Here is an 18,022-nt window from a genome sequence, read left to right as displayed (position 1 = left end):
ACTGTGTAAAATGGGAGGAGTAAACTTGTGCATGCTTGTCCACACTGCTTGCTGGGAGGGTCACTGGTATGTGCTGTTACCTCAGGCTGTGGCTGGGTTTTATGTGAGAGTCCTAGTTGGCACAGACCAACAGCATAACAGGGAGAGTGATAAAATTTAGCAGTTTGAGTGATTAGTGTTCCTGGGATCACACTCACTCCCCACCCTTGTTTTGTTTAACAGCCTGTGAGTTCAGGAGATGAAAAGAGAAACTGTAGATAGAAGCTCTGCTAATAAGCTGTTACAAGGTGCATTTCAAGAGAGGGAAGGAATTATAAATTGGATGCTGAACAACCAGAAAGTCACCGGAGTTTTTAATGTGTATGGGGGAGATGATGAAGAGTTTCTTTCTGAATATAGAAAAACAGAAGCAGCAGTCATCACCTAGTGTGTATAATGAGAACATTAATTTATTTTTATGCAAAATATGTATTCATTTTAAATTCTGTTCTAGTCACAAATATATGTGTTTATTTCTGCTCTTGGTCTGTTTCTGGAGCTCAACCTGCTACTGCTTTAGCAGCTGACAGACAGACCAACTAAAGGTCATTTTGTATTCTGTGGTGGTTTCCCTGTTTGAACCCTTCAAGATTTTTGTCAATGTCCTCCAGCAGTATTGGGGAAGTTGGGACTGACAGTCTGACATTAAAAAATAGAGTGAATGGGAAAATAGGAAAGATATTATAAAAAAGCAAGAGTTTTTTTTTTTTTTTAATGCAATATTAAGTAGCAGAAAGATAAAACAGTGTCTTACTTTGCCCCCTTAACTTTACCAATATATGTGCCAAAAAATTAAAAGCCATGCAGACAATCTACCTGTTTGCAGTCTGTGGTCTGTAAGGTTGTGAGTTTGTTTTAGGAGTATTTAAAATACATCTACTGAGATTGTTCAGGTACTGCATTTAATTAGATCATATGTGTATCAAAGAACAAGCTGTTTCAATTTTGTTAAGTTAGACTTAGGACTTTTCCATATATTTTAGAATTAGATCAGCAAAGCCTAGTAAGACTAAAATGGGTGAGCACAGTCTGTAATCGTGGCCTTAAGGCTACTCTGCTTTAGGGAAGAATTTTCTTTACAAAATAAATGCAATCTGAATTTGTGTTATCAGGCTTAATTTCTTCAGTCATTTGACTCCATTATAAAACAATTTCCTTCCTAGTTTAGGTGCTGAATAATCTGGAAATAATTTATTTCTTAACAATAATATGATGAAAAATTTAAGCATTAGTGGATACACCATGGTATGTTTTATGAGGTTATAAAGACCCAGATTAAGCAAGGGAAGAGAAGAGTTAAAATTTAATAGAATGTTTATAAGAAAAGATAAATATTTCTACATATCATATGGTTTAGGTATACAGGAATCATTTCCACAACCCTATGTCAAATGAAAACCCTGACTTAATAGATATCTTTTCATCAACTCTGTGTTGGAGTTCTACGGACTACTGAAAACACTTTTACTTTGGAATACGTGTGTACCAAAAGTATTTTATCTGTAGAAATAACATTTTCGTAATGTGATTATCTTGCTCTATGTCAGATGTTTCAGATGACAAAATTATCTTTTTGTGCCACTTTGCCTTTAAAAGGGTTTTATAAATAGAATGAATATAGATGACATTATATATGGCTGGTGTCATGCATCTAAAGAGGAGGTTGGCATGAATCTCAGAATTTAATCCTCAAAAGTGACATGACAAAGTTGAAGAGGACTTGAAGGCCTACTGAAAATAAATAAATGAATAGAAATCAGATTTTGCACCCACTGCAAAGATGAAGAACAGAACTTAATGAATTAGTAACAAACTCAGACTGGAGATTTCCAAGAAGATAAGCAGGGAGGATGGAGAAGAAAGCTAATCAACTTCAATGCAGCAGGACCTCATGCCCAGTTTTTGGCTCAGTGGCACGGTTCCTTTGTGACCTTAGGCAATTCCTACCTCAGATATTTTTCTCATGCGAAACCGCTTACCAAATATATTATGATATTATTCTGGGGGGCTACACTATCTGTTTTGATCAGTACACCCCTATTGGGTGATACACAAAAGCAAAATGTAGAGAGAATTGAGTAAAATTAATGGTTTAAAATTTGAGACAGAATTTGACAGAAGTTGTGGCATGAAGGATAGTCACATGGTGAATAGTACTGTAGCTACAGTAGTAAGAAAAAAAAAAAAAATATATATATATATATATACATATATATAGGAATAGGAAGGAAAATCCAGCAGACACATTTTTGCACTATCACCTCTGTGTTGTTTGTTAACAAATTCCAAACCCACAAACCCACCACTGGGGATCTGTGACTGTTAGTCATGTGCAAGCATCATGAGAGGAGAGCTCTTCTCTTCCAACCTCTCATCTTCTTGGTCCTGATTTCTTTCTGCAGCTCCTCATGTATTCAATTTCTCATGGTCTCCAGTTTTGCTTGGTGTATCTGTGGGCTCTTATTCAAGGGCCTGTACTCTTAAAGTGGCAGCAACAAACTGAAATGGAATTTTAAACATATGAAATTATGATGTAAATATATTATCATAGCATTTCTTCCTCTACACTCCCTTTATGCCCCTAAATTTCTTGGACTTGAAGGGACATGTGTGGCAGTTTGCCATCCCAATTAGTGCCCATAAATACTCTTGCAGAGTGTATATAGTAGCATTAGTATTCTCATTGACTGTAATATACGTCAGATGGATCTGTAGGTAACATAATGGTGACAAAACGTTGCATCACTTTCTGTCACCTTTCCTTACCTACCTTAGACCTTTACTGGTTTAGAACAACTAGTATCTGCTCTCTCTCTTTCCCTTCCCCATTCCCTCTCCCTCTCCCTCTCCCTCATATTTCGTTCCGTAACTACATCTTCATCTTGACCTCCCTACAGCATGAGTCCTTTCAAATATTTTCTGAAAGCTCGGGTGATCTATAAAATCGATCACAAACAGCAAAATGTGAAAGTTTTAATTTAACTTTTATTAAAGACATTTTAACATTGATTTGAGAATCAAAATGACTTTTTGTTGATGAATTCCACAACAGATATTCTTAGATTTCCAGGTATTCACATTTACAGGTGTCCATACACAGCATATCATAGGATTAAAACACTTGGAAACTGGGCCCAAAATGTTTGCCAAAGTTCACTTAGACTCTCAGACATGAGCATAAATAATCTTATTTATGCAATTCTAGTTACTTTGCCCTGTATCCTCTTAACCTTCCATTGGCCAGAAATGCTTCCCAATAAATGTAAATCTAGATCATGCATTTTCACAGATTAGGATTGTGCCCAATACTTGTACTGGATAGGAAACAAACAATTAATAACATATTTCTTTTTCGCTTCATTAAGATGATATTCTGTTTTTCTTTTGATACCATAGATAACACAGCCAGTATACTGACAAGAAGAAGGAAATACAGTCGAACTACTCAAGATATATATTACCTCCTGGTTTTGATTTCTGATGGTGGAGTGCCCCCTCTCAGCAGCAGCAGTACTCTCACAATTAGGGTTTGTGCTTGTGAGAGAGATGGACGAGTGAGAACTTGCCATGCTGAAGCTTTTCTCTCCTCTGCTGGGTTGAGCACAGGAGCTTTAATTGCAATCCTGCTCTGTGTTGTCATTCTTCTTGGTAAGTCATTTTCAATATTAAGTACTGCCATCCTTCCACTGGTTGTCTGAATGAGACAGGGCAGAAATTTTTAATGTGACATGTTTTTGATCCTGAAGCTGCTTGGTAGTAGAAGGTAATTAGAAACATATAGCTGTGATTAGGGGGGAAAGGTTTAGCTAAAATGCATAGGAAAAAATGCCTTTAAAGTACATTATTGAATACCTGGAATCCACTATAAATAGTTTTTCAGAGGTTATCAAGTAATTAGCACTGCAGATAATTTTTTCTGTAATTTGGAAAGATTTCAAAAAGCCACTGACTCTAATTCCATGTCTGGAACAGTGTGAAAAATTATAGAAGAGAGATGAGGAAAGCTTTTTGAAATGCATTACACTGTAGGAAGCACCATTAGCACCATAGAAAAGCCATTTCTTAATTACCTTTGTGGGATAAGCTGATAGCAATGTACAGCATAATCCACAGGGGCAAGGGACATATGAGACAATGTGATGACTCCATTAGATAAATGACCTTGCAAGTGCATTTTCTTTCCACTTTTTTTTTTTATTTCTTCCCTTCCCCCCCCCCCCCCCCCCCCCCCCGGCCAATTTGAATGTTACTCATCAGTTAATGTTCTTTTATTTATCTATTTATTTATTTATTTACCTATTTATTTATTGTGGCAGGGGGACAACTTGCTAGGTATATATTCCTGTACTATTCATGTGCCTTTCTACATTCTAATAGAGATGGAAAGAAATAATGTGAGTTGCACTGTGACTCACATAGGAGATTTTGAGGATTTTTTTCTGAATGCTCTACATTTTCTATAGACAACTTTCATCACAGCTTACTTCAGAGCTTCTTTATCAAAAAAGTGTTTTAAAATGTATATTAACACAATTAGTTTTAAATCTTGTATTTTATCATAAAAGATTGAACATTCATAAGAGAAAAAATAAAGCTTATACATTTTAATTAGATATATATGTTGGATATTGGTCTTCATGAAGCACTGAAAGCCCTTAACAATGCTTCTGAAAAATGTCAGCCTTAGTTACTCATTTCTCATTTACTGAAGGGTGTTATCCCCTTTTGTGTTCTTTATGAAATCCCTAATAATCTAACTAGTGGATTTCATTATTGGCTCAAAAACCACTAGCAATTCCCACAGAGCAAATACACACTAGAAGAATGCTTTTTACTGGCCCTTTGGAAGACCAGGCTGTATTGGAAGTTTGTAATTTTACAATAACACTATTAACTTTCCCCTTGGTTGTCTGTTGTCTACCTGTTACGCTTTGGCAGGTTGCTATGTCAAAAAACAGCTGTATAGATTTCATGGGTCATTTCCAGGCATGCAGTAATCTATCTTCATGTAACAAACACATTATACCTCAAAGGTAGTGCTCACTTAGGACTATAAGTAGGCTCTTTTCCAAATTGAACATGTGCCTAATGTAATGATACTCCAGTTGAAGGCCAGCATAATAATATCAGAATGCAAATATTAGCCTGAAAGGATTACAACTCTGTATTCATGATTTAGTATGTGCTATTTCTGTAGCATATATCTACTTACTTTGAATGTAAACCTTAAACCTAATCTAATATCTGCAGTTTTCTCTTTAGCAATTGTGGTCCTTTTCATCACCCTAAGACGTAGCAAGAAGGAGCCCTTGATCATTTCAGAAGAAGATGTCCGAGAAAATGTTGTGACATACGATGATGAGGGCGGTGGGGAAGAAGACACAGAAGCATTTGACATCACAGCACTGCGTAATCCATCAGCTGCTGAGGAACTAAAATATCGGAGGGATGTTCGTCCTGAAGTGAAGCCTGCACCCAGGCACCATCACTCTTCAAGCCTTGACAGTGTAGATGTTCAGGAGTTCATTAAACAAAGACTGGCAGAGGCTGATTTGGACCCCAGTGTGCCCCCGTACGACTCCCTGCAGACATATGCCTATGAGGGTCATAGATCTGAAGCTGGATCTATCAGCTCTCTGGATTCAGTCACAACACACTCTGACCAGGATTATAATTACCTTGGTGACTGGGGGCCTGAGTTCAAGAAGCTAGCTGAACTCTATGGGGAAATAGAATCAGAAAGAACAACTTAGTTGTAATTCCCAGAACAACTGGAGATAGAACGACAGCAACAGTAACAACAAATGAATACAGTACTTGGAACTGAGCAAGTTGTACACAGTTACTGTAGAACAAGTGCCCTTTTCATATTTGAAACTGGGTTCTCCAATTGGAAGAAAGTCAAATTTGAAAAATACAGAAAAAAGAAGCTATTGTCCCTTGTGTATATTTTTTAATTGCTCAATAAAGTCTGTGGTACCATACAGTACCTAAAGTAAAGCCAAGCAATGACACTTTCATTGCAATATGCTTAACATCTCCAAGCTATAGTAAGTTATGGTCATGCCTGTATAGGAAGATAGCTGATGGAAGAGTGAATTTCTTGCAGGTGGTTTTGATGTTGCATTTCTAGCTGTGCTCTAGCCCTTGTGATCCCAGTGTGAGGTAGCCAGTGGGGTTTACTATCAGTGTGAGAAGTCCTAAGAGTCAGTTTCCTTTAACAGAAGGGATAAGCCACACCTGTCCTCTTAAATAAATGGTCCTTTGACATCTTATTGAATTAGCGGGTTGCATTGAGAAGATTTAATTTCATTATGTCCTTCATAATCTTTTCATCCCTAACCAGCTAACAGAGGGAGGGCATCATAAGCTGTCATCACAAACATGGCTCTACCCCATAACCCCAGAGCTGCTCTGTTACAGTGTGCTAGAGGAACTGTTTCCAGTGTGTGTGTTTTTTCTTTTTGTCTTTTCATGGGAATACCATCTAAATGGCATGGATCCAAAGTACACTTTATGCAGCAAAGCAGATGAAGCATAGGTTATTTCAGTAAAAACAATGGCAGCACCATTAGAGTATGCAGTTGTTTAGGTCACCGTGCTTCACTTATATCAATAGATGAAGCTTTTGAAGTCTGAATCCAGGAGCAACAACAATCCATTTATGACACATTTCTTAATCATAATGTGTCTATTTCTGTGTGTAGTGTAACTAAAAGCACAATAGAGCTGCTGGTAAGACACTGGAATAGAGAAAATTGAAAAAGCGAGATTAAGATGATGATGCTTTTTTCTTTTTAGTTCAGTTTATTGATATTTCATTTCTCTTGCAGTATTTTCTAGCAACATTTTCTATCTAAGCGGAGAAAGCTTTTTTATTATTATTATTATTTTTCTCTCCTTGTTTCAAGCATCATGGGAACAGAAACATTTAAAGTCAGTGGAGGGTGAAAAAAATAAAATGTGTCATTTGGGGAGTTCATATGGATTAAATAAATTGATGTCTCATGTTAATCTTGTTTTGAGAATTGTAGAACTTGCTCTTTAGGCTGCTTAACACCTAGTTCAGCAGATTTATATTTCCTTTTGGTTTGTTTGAAACTTCAGTCTTCTGTTTGTCTGTCCTGTGATAATACAATGAGAGGACCAGGAGCCCATATCCTATGAAGGATTATGACTGATAAGATTCACCGTCTACTACAGCCTTTTGCTTTTAAGATGATTGTAGCTTTACCTATGGAAATGGACTTTTATAATATGTATTTCATAGAGAAACTGTTCAGGGCAGAAGCTGTGTACTATTTTTCTACTCTCTGGGCTGGTGTGGAGAGTGACATATATCTGAACACTGCACAAGATTCCTCCCTATGCATTTCAGGTACCACTTATCCTTCAGCTTGGGAGAGGAGGGATTACTTAGAATCATAGATTCATTTAGGTTGGAAAAGATCATCAAGTCCAACCATCCACCTACACTATCAAGTTTACCACTAACCCACGTCCCTTACTGCCACAGCCACATGTCTCTTAAATACCTCCAGGGATGGTGATCCCACCCCTTCCATGGGCAGCCTACTCTGATGCCTAACCACTCGTTCTGAGAAGCATTTCTTCTTGACACCTAATCTAAACCTCCCCCGATGCAACCTGAGACTGACATGTGCTGTCACCTGAGCAAAGGGACTGACACCCTCCTTGCTGCAACTTCCTTTCAGGTAGTTGTAGAGAGCAATGAGATCACCCCTCAGCTTCCTTTTCTCAAGTCTAAACAAATTCAGTTCCCTCAGCCTTGTTTTCTAGTACCTTCACCCACCTCATTAATCTTCACTGAATGCATTCAATCTTCTTGCTCCTCCTAGCAGGGTCTGTATTGCTGACCTACAGTGGGCCACACAGGTGAACACTTCCCTTCTTTACTGTATGGATGGGTAGGTCATAGATATGACTGAGATTTTTGATCAGTCCTAGTTTAATAATTTTCATTCCTTTTAATAAACTTCCTCCCAAGGTATTGTTGATTTATTTTTGTTTACACAGCCTTCTGGAAAAATAAGCAAGTAGCTTTGAAATAAATTTTTCAAGCTCTAAAAAATACTGTTTGCTCTTACTTCCAGAATTGTTTTTTAACTATACTGTTTTAATTGCAATTTGAAAATTATACTGTTTCTGTCAACATCCAAACCCACAAACCAGTTTAGAAGGGGGGGAAGCCCCAAACCCTAAAATGTTCTGCTGATGATTTGAAAGTAGTTCCCTAATCTGTGTTCAGATTATTGTTGTTGTTTTTTAATTTTTACCTAATACAGAATCTTCTAAAAAAATACAGGAGAGATTCTCATTTTAGAGTACAATTAAACAGATGCTTTAATGCAGTGAGATTTATAATTGGGCTGAGAATGATTAATGCATTTTATTTTTTTGAGGGTAGAGTTAGGATATGTTTCAGTTTCGTCCCAAATGAAGGAACTAGTAGTTCAAGATTTTGTGGAGATATATTTCCTTTTGATTTAAATGACACTTGCTTTATGCTAACATCTCAGTTTTTATACTGTATGAGTGGAGTGCTAAGAAGAAAAGTCTTTGAATGTTAGTAGTACCATGAGCCATGATAACTTGTACCACATATGCACAAAAGCTGCATTCATTGTTATATTATAGTTTTGAGAGACAAGAGTTACTTATCTTTATGTCTGTTCCCTCTGGTCTTTACACCAAAGCAAGGAAAATTAACTGTGTTTTGTACTTTACGTGGTATGCCAGTCATTGTTTTCTTTTTATTTGCATCCTAGAACATTTGGGCTTAAAAGCCAACAGGAGCTAACTGCAGCGACATCAAAAAACAATCAACTCCTAAAGCTCATGATCTGATTAAGTTAATGAGAGAAGGAGGTCATATCTCAGAGAAATAAAAATCCCCTTTTCACCATTTCTGGTGCTCTCTTGCTACTATACAGCATGTGCATTGTACCCACAGCCCCAGGAATTCAGAACCATTTAAAATTCTGCAGGGTTATTGAGACTCTGCGGTGTGTCCTGTTTGGTATGTCCCATCCATGGTGATCGCCAAATGTGCTTTTCTGTCATGATACGTCTGCATGCTTGCTATGCTTACTGTTTTTTACTCCAATGCACATTGCAGTGCTGTGTTGTTTGCATGACAAATAGCAGAATATTAAATCTTCAGGGCCACAGAAGAAGGTCTCATGATGCAGAAAGAACAGATTTGCAGATTTCTTTACCTGATCCCACAGAATTTTTCTTTGGTACTTGGTGTCCTAGGAACAAAATTAAACTATACTTGAAAATTACTTTTTTCATATTGATTAAAATGGAAGAAAACTAACACTGCGTGTCATGGAAGATACAGTCATTTTGTAGCACTGCTGATTTAAACAACGTATAAATTCAGTGGAAGTATTGTGGGAAAATCTTTCCTAGACAATGATTAAGTCTGGTTGTTGCTTAAGTCTGGACTTTGCTTAAAACTTTAATGGACCTTTTATACAGTCATATTCTCAGATGTGTTCCAATTATCCTGAATAGTAATTCTGTTGCCATTGAACAACTAAATGCTGAAAACTGCCAGTTTTACTTAAGCTGGAAAATACAGAGTAAAGTTAGACTGCTCATGGAAAGGGATGTTTAAGACATTTCAGATTTAGAATTTTATTTCTGCAACAGCTATTCAAATAATTGTGTGTTTACACCCAATTAATTAGTCACGTTACTTCAAACAAACCCTCTTTCTTGTAATGGTGGGAGCACTCATTATGCTGTAATCTTGATGTGTCATCTGAGAAAATGGTATCTATAAGTATGAAATGTAAAATATATGTTGTCAACCTAAACCAGTAAAAAATGTAATTTAATACACTTTAAAGAAGAGTTGGAATTCAACTGGTTTTGAATTAATACATCGTAAACAATTTGTTTATGAGTGTTGCTATGTTTCATACACATAGAACACTGTAAAAGTTGAAAGTCATTTCACTCTTATGCACTTTATTTTTTGCATTTCTTTGTAGAAAATCAAAATAATTGTAAACATTTTTCTTTTCAAATTCTAATTGATGCAGTTGTTTTAGTTGCAAATACTGCAAGAAAATGTCTATGTGAAAATATTCTCACTGGTATTTAAAAGGAATTGCAAAATTTCTGTGCTCTAATCCTTTGTCAAATCATCCTTTAGAAAAAAATAATTATATATATATACACACACACGCATATCCATATATTGGACCAGTCTGGAGTTAACCAAACTTACAGACTCACACAAAGGAAATGTTCTATATACAGAGGAGAATATGCAATTATGCTGCCTAGGGTAACTTTGTGGATTATAAAGTGCTAAGACCTTGTACTTGCAGTATATATAAATGGCACAGTGCATTCTAAGGAACATTAGGAGTGTGTTGCAAGTATTGGGCCATCCTTATTTTTCCAAAGTCTCCAAAAATATATATATTTTTTAACAAAAGAGTAATGTAAAGTATACCTCCTTATGCAAGTGTTACTGATAGAAATTGTTACATTTTCTTTTAATAAACAAAAGGGACGAAAACTTTTATTCGTATTTTTCAAATAAAATATGCTCTTTGCTATGGTGATGGGTTATTGTATTCCTCATCACAACTAGAACGGGTTATTTTTTCTTCTGTCCTGTATCTTACATTCGCCAAAGAATTAAAGGTATCAAAAGACACTCTGTCTTTAAAAATGAGCCGTGATATAGCAGTATTAATGAGGTCAATGTCAGAAACGGTATGGTAACTTTAAATAGACTTTAATGCCTGGTATAGTCACTCAGTTATGTCACTACTTCAAAGATTGTCTTACATGATTATTGCTACAGATGGGTAGGGAGAGAGAGAGAGAGAGACAGAGATACTTTACCACAGACTGCAGTATAACTGCTAAATGGTTCATTACTTTTACTTCTGGCAACTATTGCACTCCAGCCATCACTGTCCTGAAACTGAAATACAGCATTAGAGGATGAATACATTATCCACATGACTGAGTTAGAGAATTGTACATCTACGAAACCCGACTGTTGGTAACAGCCAGTTTTATTATTCTAGGTTGACACAGAATAGAAGAGAAAAAAAAAAAAGAAAGAAAGAAAACAAACAAACAAACAAAACAAAAAAAAACAGGCAAAGACATTCCCAATTATTAATCTTGGGCACCTGAAATAGCAGTGTACAGGAATCATTCATTCTTTCTCAAATGAATTAAACAGGCTTTACCAATGAATTACGTCTTAGAAAACAGTGATACGATGACTTACAGGAAACTTGTGACATGTAACACCTTCTCTCCTAGACTGACAGAACTCAAAAATAAAGCTAAGGTTGACAGGGAATGGAAATACAGTTTTGTTAGACTCATATGCACTCTGTGTTACTGCCCACAGGCCAGTTTAGGTCATGTATCACACCATTCTATGCAATCCTCACATGTGCCTCAGCAAAGCCCCAGAGAAACAGCATGGTGAGAGATCGTTCAACTGCAAGATAAATATTGTTAGCCTGAAGCTGAAAGCAAGTTTTTGTCCTCATTTGAGATGTTTAAACATTCTACAGAATATTTATAAGGATTTTAGATTGTCTTTCATATCTAAGATTCAGTGGAGACTCTCTCTCTTTCTGTCTCTGTCTCAGCAGAGCTTATTATCTTATATTATTGTTAAATTCCTGGTTGCTTGAAATCCATTCTACTTTTATTCTCAGCAAAATATATTACTTATATTTTAGGTACAGAGACTCTTCTAAAACTAGAAAGCTTTTCTTGTGAGTTATGTATACTGCTTCTGTGGGCTTCATGTCTCCCTGAGGCACTTCAGTGCTTTGTAAATCCTAACAAATCCATCATCACACCTCAACCTTTAATTAATTAACAGGAAAGTCCTAACGATCCAACAAACTCTTTCTACATTAGCTGCCTCTAAATTTGAATTTTTCATTCTGGAATTACATGCAATATAACATATTATAGGTGATGGGAAGTACATGTCTGCAAAAACATCCTCATCCACAGGAAAAAGGGTCATTGGGATTAGGACACCTATGGACCATGGAGCACACAGAGCTTGAAAGGTGTTAGTCAAGTCTGAACAAAATAAGGATCCACAGGCCTTTCATTGTGTATCTTCTCTTTATGGGTGATGAGTGGTATAGTCCAAATAGCAGGTGAGCTCAATGGGAAGCTGAATAAAGGTGAATGTAAATAGGCAATTCAAATACCTTAATTTCCACCTTGCTTCCTTAAGTCCTAAATAGGAATAGATCTGTTATATGCATTTGCCAGGCTTTTAGGCAATTTTGAAGGCAATTTTGAGGCGTGGTGCAGTTCTACACACATCTATACCTTCCTCACTAATGATTTTGAAACAAATCAGATTTCTCTTGACTTTTTTATGAAGGTTGTACATTACTTACTTAAAATCTAAATTAATATCCATGTTCCATGTCTAAAAATAGTTCTTTCCTTTATCTTCTGGAACTGGTTTGAAAACAAAGATTCTGTGGGTAAAATTCAGCCCTGGTTGAAGTCTTAAGCACAACATATCTAACAAAAAATTTCACAGTATGATTTGTGTGGGACAAAAATCAAATCACAGAATCACAGAACTGTAGGGCTTGGAAGGGACCTCGAAAGATTATCGGGGCCAACTCCCCCGCCAAAGCAGGTTCCTCAGAACAAGGTGCCCAGGTAGGCATCCAGACAGGCCTTAAATATCTCCAGAGAAGGAGACTTCACAACCTCCCTAGGCAGCCTGTTCCAGTGCTCCATCACCCTCACCATGAAGAAGTTCTTTCACATGTCAGTGCAGAACTTCCTGTGCTCTGACTTGCAGCCATTGCCCCTTGTCCTATCCCCACAAACCACTGAAAAGAGGTTGACTAAATCCCCTCAGATATTTATATACATTGAGGAGATCCCCTCTCAGTCTTCTTTTCTCCAGGCTGAGCAGACCCAGGTCTCTCAGCCTTTCTTCATAGGGAATAATAGTATTGTACAAAAAATAAAATTCACTCTTACTAAACAAACTATTTATTTGGTTTTTTAGGCCTGCTGATTTAAAACTATGCTGGAAATGTAAAGTTATATGGAAATATAAACATCCACCTTATGCCATGAAGACCAAATTTGTATCTCTCAAAAAGAAGTAAAAGGATTTACACTATTTGTAACATCCTTGAATTTACATTTTTTGATCAGATTGTTTGATCATTTATGTTTGCTCTAGATAAATTTTCAGTGGGGAAATAGAATCATAGAATCATAGAATATCCTGAGTTGGAAGGGACCCCTAAGGATCATCAAGTCCAACTCTTGACACCGCACAGGTCTACCCAAAAGTTCAGACCATGTGACTAAGTGCACAGTCCAATCTCTTCTTAAATTCAGTCAGGCTCGGTGCAGTGACCACTTCCCTGGGGAGCCTGTTCCAGTGTGCAACCACTCTCTCTGTGAAGAACTTCCTCCTGATGTCAAGCCTAAACTTCCCCTGCCTCAGCTTAACCCCGTTCCCGCGGGTCCTGTCGCTGATGTTAAGGGAGAAAAGGTCTCCTGCCTCTCGACACCCCCTTACGAGGAAGTTGTAGACTGCGATGAGGTCTCCCCTCAGCCTCCTCTTCTCCAGGCTGAACAGGCCCAGTGCCCTCAGCCGTTCCTCGTACGTCTTCCCTTCCAGGCCTTTCACCATCTTCGTAGCCCTCCTCTGGACACTCTCCAACAGTTTCATGTCCTTTTTATACTGTGGTGCCCAGAACTGCACACAGTACTCGAGGTGAGGCCGCACCAGCGCAGAGTAGAGCGGGACAATCACCTCCCTCGACCTACTAGCGATGCCGTGCTTGATGCACCCCAGGACACGGTTGGCCCTCCTGGCTGCCAGGGCACACTGCCGGCTCATATTCAACTTGCTGTCTACCACGACCCCCAGATCCCTCTCTAGTAACATGGCATTCAGAGATTATTATTTTTTTTTTAATCTGTAGCTACTATACTTAAAAAAAAAGCTAAAATTGAGAGTCTTTGTGAACTTTTGGATTGAAAGATTTGAAGAGTTGGATTATTGGCTCTGAAAAGCAAGTAACTTACATACGATGTTGGTACAAATAAAAATGATTATGTTTTTGCTCTTTCTGACTACTTCTAATCCTAAAGTATCAAATCAGTTAATTGTGATGACATTTCTTCTACCATATGTCTCTTAAACTGTTTCATACCTTACATATAAAGAGAAATCTCCTTTAATGAGGTATCTGTTAGTTATGTTTTATCCCAAGAAGGAGACTTCTACTGAAATAGTTTTGTACAGAGAACTTTTTTTAAGGTAGGATGCTAAAGAGTGCTTTAATTGTTAAGTTAGTTGTTCTATAACTGCAAGTATAGTACCCAGTTTTCTGAGAAAATGAAGGAAACATAAGGCAAAGCAAGAACAAGGATATAAACCTCTCAGATCTTGTACTTGGAACACAAATTCACTCTAAGCAAATCTGAAACCACTGCCCCATAAACATATTCTATCCTATATAGTGTTATTTAAAAATGAGAACAAAACAAAACTCAAAACAAAAACTCATTTGAGGTCTTGTTCCTATATTCCAAATGAGCATTTTATGCATCTTTACTCTTCTTTCAAAAATATTTTACTTTTTCAGTAACAGGCTAAAAAGTTTTTGACAAATTTTGTCCTTCCAATTTCTTCAGAACATTAAGAAGGTATTTCTGTTGAATTTGATGAAAAATCTATCATTAGGACTTTTTTTTTTTAAGCAAGTCAAAGATAGAACCTTAAATAAAACTCTTCAAGGACTAAACAATAACTCACTGGTCAAAGTACTTTATCAGATGTGTGGGAGATTGGTTTCAGAGCAGGAGGTTAAATGTGTACCTCCCAGCTTCCTTTCATAACACCATGTACTTTACAAATTGCCAGAAAATTTTTACTGATTACTTAATCAATATTTTTGATAAAACAGATTTTATATTTTCTGTCAAGCTCTGTGGGGCTGAATGATTCTGAAAATATGATTTATGCAATGTTTGTTTATTTATTTATTTATTTATTTTTCCTTTCTACCTGTATTGGCCCTTTTTGTGCTACATGCTTAAATCACTGTAGTACTATAACTTATCTTAAGAATATCAGGGGAATCTAGGAATAATACCTCATCTCTCTGAAAAATTGAAACACTTGCCAAACTGCTGCCAAACATATCAATTTTCATCTTTTTCTCACACATTTTAATTGGACTTTATCAAAACTGAATTCTTTACCTTTTTCCCATGCATAATAATTTAGCTTCAAATCAGCTTCTATGATAACTTTAAAAATGCTTAATAAGGTCTTATTAAGCATTTACATTGGCTAAGATCCTATTGTCCTAGATGCTGTACAATCACATAGAAAATGGCATTATTTGGCTAAAGAATTTCTGGTTTATAAGGCAGTATTTCTGAATCCAATGTTATAACAATGAATCCAATGTGACTTGTAAGAAAGGGAAGGGGTCTATGTGTGAAGAGCAATGGAAGGGTGGTAGAGTAGATAGATAGCAAATATCTGGAACAGATGCAATTATTGGTAAAATTATTAGAGACAAGCCATACAACCCATAAAATACCTATTGATGCAGGGCATAATTTTTCAGTAATGTATTATGATTATTATTGTAAAATTTTATGATTTAATATTTCACTGTTTTATATCCATTCCTATAATAGGTAATAAAACCAGAGTTTCCCATTGGAGAAAATTTCTGCCATACATTATATGTAACAAAACCTCTACTGACTCTTTTCCAACTCTTTCATTTCTAACCAAATTTCAGAATATATGAATTCAATATAATTTCATTGCTCAGACTTAATTTATCTTGTGTGAAAATAGTGAAAAGAATATAGACCAAATGCAAAATAATGAATGAAATAATTTTATATAAAATTAATATATATCATAAACATATATACATATATACAAATACACATATGTATCTACAAATGCACATATACATATATACAAATATAGCATATAATATAAAATTAATAAGTATAATATACAATATAAACAATATAATAAATGAAATAATTTTCATGTGGTACATACAAAGATGCTGCTTGTCAATTGAAAAGTAGGTGATTTTGGAAGTTTAGGTTGGCAGTTTAGACTTGAACTCAAGCAGCCCCTTGCCAAGTTATATTTTAGAAGGCAGAAACACCTTGTGAGGAAAAAAAAAAAAAGAGAGAGAGAGATCAGACAGAAACATCTGAGTTTAAATGTGTGGAAGAGATACTTGGTGTCTTGTGAAGTTTTACATTATTCTGACAGCCAAGAAGATGCCGCTATGATTTGTTGCTGTGGAAAATAAAACTTTTGCCCTCTGAAAGTGAAAAGCTTTTCCTTGTTTGCAAGGTGTTTTATGTCAGACGTTATCACAACTTGAAAAGCTTCATCCTGAATGTGAGAGGCTGAGATGGTCAATCTGTCTCTTTGCATCTTGTGCTGTTTGCTGTAGATTGTGTAGTCTATCCTGTACAGTGCTTGGTATTGCTGAGGAGCATCACATTCTTGACAGATTTTGTAATAAAAATATGATAGTAAACGTATCTAAAAAGATCAGTATGAAATGTTGGGCATATCAATTCAAGATCACTAGTTGATATTTGAACTGGAAATGAGAAATGCAAACATGATTGGCACCAAATGACCACTTCTTTATACTTGTTTGTAATCTCACTTAAGTGTTAAAGAAAATCTTTGGCAGTGCCAAAGGAGAGGGAGTCATTCAGACTGCTCACCATATTCCTGTCTTCTCCTAACTACATTCTGCTACTTATTTGACCTTGAGGATCTGGGAAATATCCCTGTAAAAAGACATATTCAATTTTTAAATAATACCAATGTGTCTGTATTCAGCACTGAGTTCCTTCTCCAGCTTCCATCCTTGCTATGTTGCTGGTGATGTTTCCAGATTGAAGTGGGTCACCAAATGCCTTTGTAGCTGTCACAGTCTGAGTCAATCTTTCTACAGAATTCACTGAAATAAACTTATCCTGTCTGGGTACAGAATGTAACTATTTTTTCAATTTCAACCACATAAGGGATAAAGAACAAATGGTAGAAATATTTTTTAAGTGAAGGACTACTCAGTGGTCTCTATATTACTGGTAATATATATTATATATTATAAATGCATTATATTTATATATTTAAATATATTTTAAATATATTTATATATTTAAATATATTTATATATTTAAATAAATATTTATATTTATTTATTTAATTATATTATTAATAATTATAAATGCATTTTAGGAAAATACTGAATCTGTGGATGATCAAAACCTTAATGTCTTTGTGCTGAATAAACAACAGCTGAGATATGTTACCCCATAGAGCTTAACATTTACACGTGGTTGAGGGAAGCTGTCAACCTGCTGATGTGACAGAAACAATAGGAATAGAAATAAAGGTTAATTGAGGATATTTTATAACTGAAGTCCTATAGACAGACTAAGGGAAAGGTAAGGCTTAATTACTTCTGAAGGAAGGGGGATTGGTAACTTGATATTTCTAGGTGATTTAATCTTTTTAGATATTTAAAACAGAAAATTTACAGGTGAGAAAAAGTCCTTGATTCAGTTTTTGAAACATGATAATGGATAACAATACACACAGGAAAGAGGAATAACTAGATGTGAATGAATAATAATGGACATGAAAATGTAGTTCACTCAGTGATAAATAAGCACTTTATATGCATAAGAATTTAGTATCAAAGTCAAATATTTTACTAGTGGAAAGAGTAACAGTAGAAGAAAAGTTGAGCTTAGTATAGTAAAAGTGAAACTTTGCACCATGAAAGAGAAATGCTGATGGATCCACAAGCAAATCTTCTTTTCCCGTCTCTGCCATTGATTCCTTATCCATCCTTGAGCAAATACCCTAATATCTGCCTGTTAGCAA

The 18,022-nt window shown here is 36.0% G+C and overlaps 1 protein-coding gene across 8 annotated transcripts in view; it reads left to right on the top strand.

Annotated features, from left to right (window-relative positions):
• The window catches only part of CDH18 (cadherin 18), a 434,225-nt gene extending 423,587 nt beyond the window's left edge, over positions 1–10,638 (top strand). For 7 of the 8 annotated variants that reach the window (XM_068670852.1, XM_068670845.1, XM_068670846.1 and 4 more), the window contains 2 exons: positions 3,436–3,687; positions 5,290–10,638. In XM_068670852.1, coding sequence (XP_068526953.1) covers positions 3,436–3,687; positions 5,290–5,792 — 755 coding nt within the window. In that variant the 3' untranslated portion in view covers positions 5,793–10,638. The remainder of the gene's footprint in view (positions 1–3,435; positions 3,688–5,289) is intronic. The other variant, XM_068670851.1, reaches the window with a different exon arrangement.
• The last annotated feature ends 7,384 nt before the right edge of the window (positions 10,639–18,022 follow it).

This window comes from Anas acuta, chromosome 2 (genome assembly GCF_963932015.1).
Source record: "Anas acuta chromosome 2, bAnaAcu1.1, whole genome shotgun sequence".
NCBI classification, from domain to species: Eukaryota; Metazoa; Chordata; class Aves; order Anseriformes; family Anatidae; genus Anas; species Anas acuta.
This window is presented reverse-complemented; position numbering and strand designations above follow the sequence as displayed.